We start from the raw sequence: 11,612 nt of genomic DNA, 5'->3' as shown, positions 1-11,612 counted from the left end.
CAGGGGTGGGACGGACTTCCAAGAACAGACCATTTGGGGCTTCTAGGCTTGACACCTCCCTCCACCCCGGCAAGAAAATGGGGGCTCTGTGCCAGGCTTGCCGGTGGTTACTAACCCCCCACCGGCGGCTCGCAGGAGCGCTTCAGCGAATCGACCCCCATGGGCACCTCCAGACGCCCCTCTGAGCCTGAGAAAGTGCCTGCCCCTGCCCCGGCGCGGCCCTCAGCGCTAGAGCTGAAGGTGGAGGAGCTGGAGGAAAAGGGGTTGATCCGTATCCTGAGGGGGCCCGGGGATGCCGTCTCCATCGAGATCCTCCCGGTCGCTGTGGCAACTCCGAGCGGCAGCGATGCCCCGACTCCGAGGGTGCCCATCGGCTCCCCCAGCCCAGGTGTGCAGGGGCTTCAAGCCGGGTTGGGTAGGAATGGCGGAACCGGGACGTGCATGAGGAGCCTGGGGACATCTCAGGCGGGGAGAGGTGGGAGGGGTAGGTTTGGATTGTGGGCGTGGCTCAGGTAGGTGCGGGTGGGTCGCAATGAGCCCAGTGCGCATGTGTAGGGCGGGGAGGCGGAGACATGACCCCTCAACCTAAGAAATTGACACGCCCTTCTCCCCGCCCCCTTGAGGCGGGGGTGCGGTGGGGGGTACTCTGGCTTCAGTATCCTCCAGGACCCTCTGTCTGTGGGCCTCCTACTGCCTCCAGTCTGCTCTGTGTGTCCTCACTGGGCCTGGGCCCAGGTTCCTTCCAGCCATGGCACCTACTACTGCCCCAGTGACCACTCCCTCTCTGTCCCAGGAATGAAGGCCAAGAAACCCATCCAGACCAAGTTCAGAATGCCCCTCTTAAACTGGGTGGCCCTGAAACCCAATCAGATCACAGGCACTGTCTTCACTGAGCTCAATGACGAGAAGGTGCTGCAGGTGAGTGGTCCTGCCTTGCTGCCAGTGTGGGCACCAGAGAAGGGGGGGGACCTGCCTGGATCATGCTGGGCACTGGGGGTGGTCACCTCCTCTACCCCATTTTATGGAGGAGGACATGGAGCCCCAAGAATGGGGGTCAAGCTGAACTGGACTAGTGCATCTCGTAGGCAGTGTGTCCTGACTCCCTTGGAGGCTTTCCCTCCGTGCCTGCAGAGGGGCTCATCCCTTCCCTAAGTCTGGCCTCTCTCCTCCTTTCAGGCCCCTCTCCCACCACCTTCCCACAGACAACCAGGGCCTCAGCCCTTCTAACTACACTTTCAGTTTTCCAAAAGGGTTGTGTTCTGTTGCCTCCAGGCCATTGTTCATGCTGTTCCTCTGCCTGGAATGCCCTTCTCTTTTTAACCCTGGCCAATTTGGCTCTTGCTTCAGCTGAAGCGGCTTGGAGTCTGGGTCCTCTGGATGGGGTGCTGTTCCTGCCCCTCCTTGGTGCTCCATGTGCTTCGCCTGTATCCCCCATCAAGGTGCATGGTCAGGCTGCGTACCGGTTTGTTTCTCTGCTGATGGCCTGGTCAGGGCTGGATAGGTGGCTCTAGTACCAAGCACGGCGCTCAGCCAGGAACGCACCAGCCCCCGGCCCCGCCCAGCCCCACCTCCTCTTTCTGCACCCTCAGGAGCTGGACATGAGTGACTTTGAGCAGCAGTTCAAGACGAAGTCCCAAGGCCCCAATGTAGACCTTAGCACCCTCAAGAGTAAGGCATCCCAGAAGGCCCCCAGCAAAGCCACGCTCATCGAGGCCAACCGGGCCAAGAACCTGGCCATCACCCTGCGCAAGGGCAACCTGGGGGCGGACCGCATCTGCCAGGCCATCGAGACGTGAGTACCTCTGCCCCAGGCTTAGAGGCAGCGCAGCCCCTCTGCTAGGCCGGGGTTGTTAGGCAGATAGTAAAAGAGCCCCAACTATGGAACAGAGTCCATCAAGTTTCATACCAATGCTGGTCGGAGAGTAGGGCAGGGAACTGTGTTCCCATTTTCAGGTTAAGAAAACTGAGGTCATACTGTGAGTCCATGCCCGGATGGAGATGTTCCTTTTGCCTTCTTGCCTCCTTACACTGAGGCCCAGACATTTACTGCTTGGACGCCGCCACTGATGTATGATTGGGACTCCGGGCTTCCTAACTCCCAGCTTCCCTTGACTGTTATCTCTTATTCCCTGAAGCTGTTGGCAATAGCAAATAGTTAAGTTCATTTATTCCATCAAGTAATGGGGTAGGAGTGGTCCTGCTCTCAAGAACTGGTGAGTGTGGAGTGATACCGGCCCCTCCCCTCACAGGTACGACCTACAGACCCTTGGCCTGGACTTCCTGGAGTTGCTCACCCGCTTCCTGCCCACAGAGTATGAACAGAGCCTCATTGCCCGTTTCGAGCGGGAGCAGCGACCCATAGAGGAGCTGTCAGAGGAGGACCGTTTCATGCTGCGCTTCAGCCGCATCCCCCGCCTGCCCGAGCGCATGAACACGCTCACCTTCCTGGGCAACTTCCCAGATACTGCCCAGCTGCTCATGCCGGTGTGCACGGGCTGGCAGGGCGATGCGGCCTGGGCTGGGATTGGGGAGGAGGCAGCTTGCAGCCTGGTCTCCAAGAGGGCATCTGGGAGTACTTGAGCCTCCTACAGGCTTCCCCCTACTCCCGCCCCAACTTACCATGCCTCCCCCATCCCACCCCCAGCAACTGAATGCCATCATTGCAGCCTCAATGTCCATCAAGTCCTCGGACAAACTCCGCCAGATCCTGGAGGTGAGAGCCTAGGGCAAGGGTCTAGGAGGCGGGGCCCACCCATGATGCCTTGCCTGTTCTGGGTTGTGTGAGAGGGAGACCCAGGCCCTGCCCTGAGTCCCTGGGATGCAACAACTATACGGTTCCCACTTCTAACATCCAGGCTCAGAAGGGCAAAGCTAAGGTGGGGATGGGGGCCGTGTTACAACAGCGCACCTCACACCCTGCCTGAGGGTTCATTAGCAGAGCATCGTGTTGGCGGGCTGTGAGGGAGATGGTGACCCCACAGCCTTGGAGGAGGTGTTGGCAGCACAGTTTTGGGTAAGGATGGCAGGTGACAAAATTGGGTGTGCCATGGTGTCGGCTGTGCACATGTGTCAGACACGCATATGCATGCGTCATGGACCTGCGGCATCCACGCAGGAGTTCGGTGGGCGCTGAGTGCAGGGCTTGCTCTTTACCACCTTTTCTCCTTGTGCAATTCATACTTCAGGGGGTTTCCTCAGCCCCAGCACCTGGCTGAGCTCCCCCCGCCACCCCCACCCCGCCTCTTGCAGATCGTCCTGGCTTTCGGCAACTACATGAACAGCAGCAAGCGTGGGGCAGCCTATGGCTTCCGGCTCCAGAGTCTGGATGCGGTGAGGGGGCGGGGCAAGGAGGGGTCCCCTGGCCCGGGGGCTGGGGGATGGCTGGTGGCCTGGGGCTTACAGGAGGTCCTCACTGCAGCTGCTGGAGATGAAGTCGACCGACCGCAAGCAGACGCTGCTGCACTACCTGGTGAAGGTCATTGCTGAGAAGTACCCACAGCTCACGGGTTTCCACGGCGACCTGCACTTTCTGGACAAGGCGGGCTCAGGTATGGGTGGGGGGAGGGGCTCAGCCCGGGGGACGGATACAGGTTGGGAGAAAGCGACGGGACCACAGGAGTAACTGGACGGGAATGCTGCCTCTCTGATTCTCTGCTGCCCCACCTCCCACTCAGTGTCCCTGGACAGCGTGCTGGCCGACGTGCGCTCCCTGCAGCGAGGCCTGGAGTTGACCCAGCGGGAGTTTGTGCGGCAGGATGACTGCGCAGTGCTCAAGGAGTTCCTGAGGGCCAACTCGCCCATCATGGATAAGCTGCTGGCAGACAGCAAGACGGCTCAGGTGGGCTGGGGCTGACCCGGCCCGGGAGGTGGGGAAGCTGGGGTGGGGGGTGAAGGACTACCTAGGTGGGGTTGTGTAGCCAAGGCCTGGAGCGCTATGACCACAGCAGGGACGCCTTGGGGGGATGGGGCAGGAGGGAGCAGCCATCTGCCTGGAGGAGGAGAGATGAAGTGGCCAGTGTCTTAAGGGGGTACAGAGCAGTGGTCAGGCTCCGAGGGGTCTGTGCTGGTGGGGTTGACAGGCTGTGCCCGCAGGAAGCCTACGAGTCTGTGGTGGAGTACTTTGGAGAGAACCCCAAGACCACGTCCCCATCCATGTTCTTTTCCCTCTTCAGTCGCTTCATCAAAGCCTATAAGGTATGTGTGTTTGGTGGGTAGGCTGGGACCCCTGCAGGGCATTGCAGCCTCTCCACCTGGTCAGTGGGAGTGGTAGGGGTTATTTCTGCTGGGGGGCGGGATAGGGAAGGGAGGACTCCCCTTACGCAGACCTGCCTTGGCCCCTCAGAAAGCCGAGCAGGAGGTGGAACAGTGGAAGAAAGCAGCAGCTGCCCAGGAGGCAGGCACCGACACCCCGGGGAAAGGGGAGCCCCCAGCACCCAAGGTAGGCAGCTGCCCCTGAGCTTGGTACTAGGATCCAGTGATGCTTGGTATCCTCACCCCAAAGATCTGGCCCTCCTGCACACCCTTATTTTTATGGACTGACCCTGCCCAAGGCCAGGATGCCCCAGTAGCCTGGGGTGGAAATGGGTTCCTTTTCCTCAAGCCAGCTCCTCTTACCATGGGGGACCAGGCAGATGGTCTAGGGTTTAGTGGCACAGGGGGGGAAGGGGATCCTGGAGTTGGAGCGATATACCCTCGCCCTCCTCCCCAGTCCCCACCCAAGATCCGGCGGCAACAGATGGACCTCATCTCTGAGCTGAAACGGAAGCAGCAGAAGGAGCCACTCATCTATGAGAGTGACCGTGATGGGGCCATTGAAGATATCATCACAGGTGAGGACTTGGTGGGGCCTGTCCCGTCCTTGGTCTGTCCTATGCTGTCCTCCATCCGCCGCCCAACCCTGGGGGTCTGGCTGCCTCACTGCCTCTTTGCTACTTTTCTTTTTTTCCTTTTCCCTTTCTCTCCCCTCCTCCCTTCCAACCCTCAGTGCTCAAGACGGTGCCCTTCACTGCCCGCACCGGCAAGAGGACGTCCAGGCTCCTCTGTGAGGCCAGCCTGGGAGAGGAGATCCCCCTCTAGCCCCCAGGTACCCAGCGGCCTGGCCTCTGATCCCAGTGGCTGCCCACAGCCCTGGGGGCCCTTGGGGGGACTGAGTCATGCTGCCCTCCCCTGGACCATGCATGGCTGGGCTGTGTTGGAGGGAGGTCTGATAAACAAACAGGCTCCCTCCCACGTGCACACAACCTGTGTCCCTAGAGGGGTGAGGCCTGTGCCCTGGAGTGGTGTCCCAACCCTGGACAGACTCCTGAAAAGGTAAATGTCTCTCCTCTCTGCCTCCAGATCTGCGGAACCAGCCCTACATCCGCACAGACACAGGCCGTCGCAGCGCTCGTCGGCGCCCCCCCGGAACCCCCCTTCAGGTCACCTCCGACCTCTCCCTGTAGCCACTATTTCTGCAGATGGACCGGGAGGCTGGGAGGGGGGGCAGGGAGGGTGGCAAGCCAGTTTCAGGCCCCCCCCGCCCTCTCCCTGTAGCCACTATTTCTGCAGATGGCCCGGGAGGCTGGGAGGGGGGGCAGGGAGGGTGGCAAGCCAGGACTCAAGGAAGGTGGTCCTCAGCTCTGCTGGGCGGGGCAGTCTCCTCCGCCGAGGTCCACACCATGCGCCCACCTCAGATAGGCGGGTGCACCCTCATCTGGCCACTGGGGGCAGCATCTCTGGCCCCTCCCCCCAAATGCTGCTTCCTGCACCCCTCTTCCCCCAATAGCCGTACTTAGCCTCAGCCAGAGCCTGGCCTGTAACTTATAAAGTGCAACCTCGCGCCCCCTCCACACCCCCCCCACCCCGCCCCAACTCCGGGGACTCCCCGTGGACCATATTTTTATACAAGATTAATAAAGACGTTTGCAAAAGATCCGCGTCCGCTCCGTGCCAGCCCCCACCAAGCGCAACGTGTTTTCGCTCAGCAAACGCTTTACTTGTACAAGTTCTTCATAGCAGGTCTCTGCAAACAGGCTGGAGAGGGGGAGAAGGGCTGCTTCTGCACTAGAGTTGGGGGGGAGGGAGCCAGCTTCGAAGGGCGCGTATTCCCTAGCGTCTGGCCCACGAACCCTGCGGAAGCGCGGAGGGGGCGTGCAGAGGGTCAAGCCTGCTGCTCGGGTTAGAGACGCAGGGTTAGCTCCATCTCAGTCCACCTTTCTGCCGGCCCCGCCCCATTTCCGTCAGTCCCGCCTCCTACCTGGGTCCCCGGCCTCGTTTTCTTATGCCCCGCCGTATCCTTAGTCGCGCCCTTGAGTGATTTATTGCATCTCCGCCAGTCAGGGCCCAATTTCTTGGAGTTCTTCCACTCTTCGCCTGCCCCGCCCCTCCCCGTCTGTCTGCCCCGCCCCTCACATGGCCCGCCCCTTATCTGCAGGAACCGGCCCCGCCCGCTGGCCCTGCCTCTTTCGACTTTCACCTTCGCTGAGCCGCCCACGGTTGGGCCGGCGCTTGGGTTGGCTGGGCTGGTAGGACTTGGGAAGTCGGACGTCTGGGCGCGGGGTTCGGTTCCGCGTGTGGAATTCTGACTGCGTCCGCCCGTTCAGGTTAAGTATCTGGGAGTAGGCGCTGCGCGCACCTGGGGCGAGGAAGCCGGTAGGAGGAAAAGGAGCGGCCAGTTCTGAGAGCGGGTCCCGAGAGAGAGTCCCCAGTCCCGCAGGTCCCCGCCCAGCCCGGGGCGCACCCGCTTTGTGCAGTCCGTGCAGCGAGCACGCCAGCTCGGCCCTGGAAAGGCCGCTAAGGTGCGCGGCCTGGCAGAAGATCGCGAGGCCCGCCTGAGAGCGCGAGGTGCGGCCGTGGCCGCCGGACCCGCCCTTCCAGTTCGAGTTCAGCCGCAGAGACCGCTGCTTCTTGGAGTAGGGGCCTGAAGGAGGAAAGTGGGTAGCCACCTCAGACAGCGCCTCCCCCGCCTCCCCCAGTCCTCTCCATCTCACCGGTGGGGAAACCAAAGCAGGACAGAAAGCCACTTTGGTCTGGGGGCAAGTTGGGGCCCAGGAAACTGACCCAGAATTCAGGGCTCCCGTCTCTGGGCCAGGGACATCTGGGGACTCCTGCAGGGGCAGAGTCTGCTTCCCCCATCTTGGGCCCTGAAGCTGGGTCCAGTTGTGCCCACCTCATCACCTCCTGTACCGGCTTGAAGGGTACAAAGCCCAGACTCATCAGCTTGAACAGCGTCTCTAAGAAGAGCGTTTGCAAAGCCCTGGGGATCACAGACCCGGCTGTTCCTCACCTTGCCTAGGGCCAGAGAACATGGGGACAGGTAAGGAAGAGCCTCCCCCTGGCCAGGTCCACTCCTGCCCTACCAGCCTTGCCCCTCACCCAAGCACTGAGCGAGTCGGTGGCTGTCAGTGAGGACACCCAGGAAGTCTTTGAAGCTTACGGTTCCATCACCTGGGAAGAGAGAGAGGAGGGGGTGCTGTAGGTTCCCACCCCGCCAAAGCCCTACTCTGCATACGTGTTAGGGGCTTGCCAGCAGTTCGAGGCATAGAGCATCCAGTCCTGCCTCTGGCCAAGCGTTGTCCCAGGTTGAGTGGGGGAGAAATAGCCCTTGCCCTTGGGAGCCCCAAGTCAGGATGATTATCACAACAGGAATGTTTAGGGGATCCGGGATAGGCGTGTTGATCAGGGTAGGCTTCCTGGAAGAGGGAACTTTAGAATAGGACCAGGCCCAGGATTTTGTGGGCAAGGGAGGCGTTCTTCAGGGCTAGAGGTGGGAGAGGACAGGAGGGCAGAGACAGGGTCACCCACCATCCAAGTCTGCCTGCCGTAGAACCTCACACATCTCCTGCGGGCTTAGCTGGACACCCACATGGCACTGGGCAGCTTTCTGCTGCGCGTGTCCATGGTGCCTGTCGGGCTGGAGCTGAACAGTTTGAAGACATCCTGGAATGCTGAGGGTGGGGAGGCGGGCAGGTGGGCAAGGTGAACCACAGGCACAGGAACCCTGAGATTCACCCACTCTAGCTCAGATGGGACTGAGGACTTGGGTTCACCAACCCCCTGTGCATTGTAACTTAATGGAGGACAGTGGCTGCAGTGTGTTGGCACTTGTTAAATGTCCATTCAATTCTCATGTCCAGAAATTGAACTCAGGGCCCAGGTTCGATCCCTGGTCAGGGAACTAGATCCTGCATGCTGCAGCTAAAGATCCCGCATGCTGCAATGAAGATTCCCGTACGTGGCAACGAAGATCCCGCGTGCCGCCACTAAGACCCGGTGCAACCAATTAAATAAATAAATATTTTAAAGACAACGACAACATGCTCGCTTCGGCAGCACATATACTAAAATTGGAATGATACAGAGAAGATTAGCATGGCCCCTGTGCAAGGATGACACGCAAATTCATGAAGCGTTCCATATTTTTTATATGTACATATAGCTGATTCACTTTGTTGTACAGCAGAAACTAACACAACATTGTAAAGCAATTATACTCCAATAAAGATGTTAAAAAAATAAATAGATAAAATATATGTAACATGAAAAACATGCAATGACCATTCTCAGTTCACAGGCAGTACAAAAAGAGGTCAAATGCTGGACCTGGTCCAAGACTTGTAGCTTGCTAACCCCTATGTTACTGTATATCTGTTGCAATTCTAAGGACCTATAAATATTAAATCATTCTAGTGATCCTATGAAAAAAAAGCCCAAACAACAACAAAAACAAACAACAAAATAACTCATGTCCAAGGCCACACCACCAGTAGGGGCACTGCTGGGCTTTGGACTCGGGCAGTCTGGCTCTGGAGCTACGATGCCGAGAGGCTCCAGGAGCCCTGCTGGCACCTGGCCTGTAGTAGGCACTGCAAATTATTATTATTATTATTTTAACATCTTTATTGGGGTATAATTGCTTTACAATGGTGTGTTAGTTTCTGCTTTATAACAAAGTGAATCAGTTATACATATACATATACATATGTTCCCATATCTCTTCCCTCTTGCGTCTCCCTCCCTCCCACCCTCCCTATCCCACCCCTCCAGGTGGTCACAAAGCACTGAACCGATATCCCTGTGCCATGCGGCTGCTTCCCACTAGCTATCTACCTTACGTTTGTTAGTGTGTATATGTCCATGCCTCTCTCTCGCCCTGTCACAGCTCACCCTTCCCCCTCCCCATATCCTCAAGTCCGTTCTCCAGTAGGTCTGTGTCTTTATTCCTGTCTTACCCCTAGGTTCTTCATGACATTTTTTTCCCTTAAATTCCATATATATGTGTTAGCATACGGTATTTGTCTTTCTCTTTCTGACTTACTTAACTCTGTATGACAGACTCTAGGTCTACAATGGAATATTACTCAGCCATAAAAAGAAACGAAATTGAGCTATTTGTAATGAGGTGGATGGACCTAGAGGCACTGCAAATTATTGATGATGAATAGAACGATTCTGCTTTGAGGGGCCCCTGCCAGTATCAGGGCATGATCTTTGCAGGGACATTGGCTCCCCCAAATGTAGAAATGATTCCTTCTACCCCTACTCCCACAGCTCCAAACCCCAGCAGGGCAGGGACCTCAGATTCTTGTTTTCCATCCTTTCTCCCAGTTTCCCTTCTTCCTTTCATCCTGTTTGTCCATCCACCATCCATCCATCCACCATCCAAATACCTTGCTATCCACCAATCCCATCCCTCCTTCCCTCCTTCACACACACACACACACACACACACACACACACACACACACACACACACAGCAACAAGCCCTGGGATTGCAGAGATGAGCGAATTAGGCTGGCATGGAGAGGTTACAATACAATCACTGGTTTCTCACTGTGTCCCCAGCCTCCGGGCAGGCAACTCCATTGTATTCTCCTCTGAGCACCCCCTAGTTTTCCTCCCTGCTCCCAGCCCTGAGGCCCTCACCTGCCAGCTGCCCGGGTGTCAGGGGCAGCAGGTTCTTGTCTGCAAAGCCGCCTAGTGGGAATGAGACTGGAAAGGCTTTTGTACCTGCTGCAGAGAGATGCCAGGGCCAGGCAGGCCTTTCCCCAAACCCAGCACCCCAGGCCTGGCCTCAGTCCCTGCTCTCACTTCTCAGACCCAGCACTTGGGCCTGTCTGTATTGTATGGGTGGCCGCAAGGCCCTTGAACTCCCTTGCCCCCTGGGAGGGCTGTTCAGCCCGTGGCTGTGGCCGCTGCTGCTTCTGTCTGGGTCAGTAGGGTACGCGCTGCTGCAGCCTCCTCCCCTGCGTCCTCCCGGCCTGCTCCTCTCCTGGGTCTCACGTGAGCAGTCTTTGAGGCTTCTGTGGAGGCCTTGGAGGTGGGGAGAAGACAGGGCCGAAGGGCCCAGCCCACTTGAGTGCTAGACTCCAGGGGACCTGAGACCAGACCTGTGGGTGCACAGCTTCCCCTCCCAGGACCCGCGCCGCCCCCGCCAGCCTGCAGCCACAGTCCTCTCCCTGGGGGATTCCAGGGGCAGTAGCTTGGAGGAGTGGCGGACCTTCCCCCTGCCCTCGTCACCTGGACGTTCTCTTTGCCGATGGTGATACCTTGGTCTTCCGTCTCCTGCTGCGTGAAGGGCAGTCACGGGCTTGGAGGCCGGTCCAGTGTCCCAGGTCCACAGTCCCCAAGCTGGCTTCCGGGTGGATCTTAACTTTTGGCAGGGGGGCCCTTCTCCCTCACCACTGGCCTGCGCCTCTCTGCTGTGGAACCTGCAGTTTTCGTCTTTTGTGTTTCTGCCTCCCTTAAGGCATGTAAATTTGTGACTCCACTTGGAAGCTAACAGGATGGCTGAGGCCCAGGGGAGAAGCAGGCCCCAGAGGCCCCAAGTCAAGGCGTGGGAGGGTGGGATCTAGCCAAGTTGGGGCTGTGGCCCACCTTACCCCAGGACCCCCGGGAGGGCAGGGGCCCTTCCTCCAAACGATGCAAACCCACAAACCACATTAACAAAATACTTTGGGAAGATGCATCCCAACAGCCAGACACTCACCTCCGGGTCTCTTCATCCTTCCTTCCAGCCTCCTGCCCCCTTCTCTGGCCCTGGCCCATTCTTAACTGCTCACCCCTTCCTAGTCCCATTCTCCCAGGCCCTGGGCACCTCCCTCCTCAGCCCCGTCTCAAGGTGGGGCAGGATTCTGAGGATCTGCAAGGTGGAGATTTCACTGCATCGGGAGCCTTGGCCCAGAGTAGGTCTCAGGGCTCACCAGGTCCCAAGCCTCGATGCTGCCTCCCCTTCTCTTCCTCCCCAACTTCCCTCTTCCTGCCCATGTCCATCCCTGCACTCCAAGTTCTCTTCCCTCCTTTGCTGCCACCTCCTCTTCCAGAAGCTTCTCCACATTGCCTGTCCTCCCCCGCCGTGGGGAGGCTTGTGCGTTTGTGTGCATATGTCTGGGTCACAGGTACTGTGTTTGTGTGTGCCTGTGTGCACGGCACGTGTGGACCATGCTTCCTCGGTCTGCATGTGGCTATGTCATGTGAATATCTGTGTGTGTAACATGCTGGTCAGCTGCTGGGGTGTGTGTGTGTGTGGGCTCTCCCCTACGCTGGAGGTACCTCGGACTCAAGGCGGTGGCGCCTGGAGGACCAATCCTTTAGCTTCATTCTTGCCCTCCTTCAAGCCCTGGACACTACCCCT

The 11,612-nt window shown here is 58.4% G+C and overlaps 1 protein-coding gene, 1 non-coding gene and 1 pseudogene across 2 annotated transcripts in view; 2 read left to right on the top strand and 1 right to left on the bottom strand.

The window, feature by feature from the left end:
• FMNL1 (formin like 1) overlaps positions 1 to 5,468 on the top strand; it is a 25,359-nt gene extending 19,891 nt beyond the window's left edge. Inside the window, exons 14-26 of the mRNA XM_024760774.1 lie at positions 132 to 512; positions 624 to 918; positions 1,590 to 1,792; positions 2,250 to 2,484; positions 2,645 to 2,713; positions 3,250 to 3,330; positions 3,419 to 3,548; positions 3,675 to 3,838; positions 4,093 to 4,194; positions 4,343 to 4,438; positions 4,709 to 4,829; positions 4,985 to 5,083; positions 5,338 to 5,468. Of these exons, the coding sequence (XP_024616542.1) occupies positions 132 to 512; positions 624 to 918; positions 1,590 to 1,792; positions 2,250 to 2,484; positions 2,645 to 2,713; positions 3,250 to 3,330; positions 3,419 to 3,548; positions 3,675 to 3,838; positions 4,093 to 4,194; positions 4,343 to 4,438; positions 4,709 to 4,829; positions 4,985 to 5,076 (1,969 nt within the window). The 3' untranslated portion in view covers positions 5,077 to 5,083; positions 5,338 to 5,468. The remainder of the gene's footprint in view (positions 1 to 131; positions 513 to 623; positions 919 to 1,589; positions 1,793 to 2,249; positions 2,485 to 2,644; positions 2,714 to 3,249; positions 3,331 to 3,418; positions 3,549 to 3,674; positions 3,839 to 4,092; positions 4,195 to 4,342; positions 4,439 to 4,708; positions 4,830 to 4,984; positions 5,084 to 5,337) is intronic.
• Positions 5,469 to 6,386: 918 nt separating this feature from the next.
• Positions 6,387 to 10,983, bottom strand: LOC112410288 (uncharacterized; annotated as a pseudogene).
• Positions 8,295 to 8,401, top strand: LOC112410559 (U6 spliceosomal RNA). The gene has a single exon (XR_003005454.1). It is a non-coding gene; the product is annotated as a U6 spliceosomal RNA (small nuclear RNA).
• Positions 10,984 to 11,612: the final 629 nt, after the last annotated feature.

The sequence above is a fragment of the Neophocaena asiaeorientalis genome, unplaced genomic scaffold (genome assembly GCF_003031525.2).
Source record: "Neophocaena asiaeorientalis asiaeorientalis breed wild unplaced genomic scaffold, Neophocaena_asiaeorientalis_V1.1 scaffold30, whole genome shotgun sequence".
Classification (NCBI taxonomy): domain Eukaryota; kingdom Metazoa; phylum Chordata; class Mammalia; order Artiodactyla; family Phocoenidae; genus Neophocaena; species Neophocaena asiaeorientalis.
This window is presented reverse-complemented; position numbering and strand designations above follow the sequence as displayed.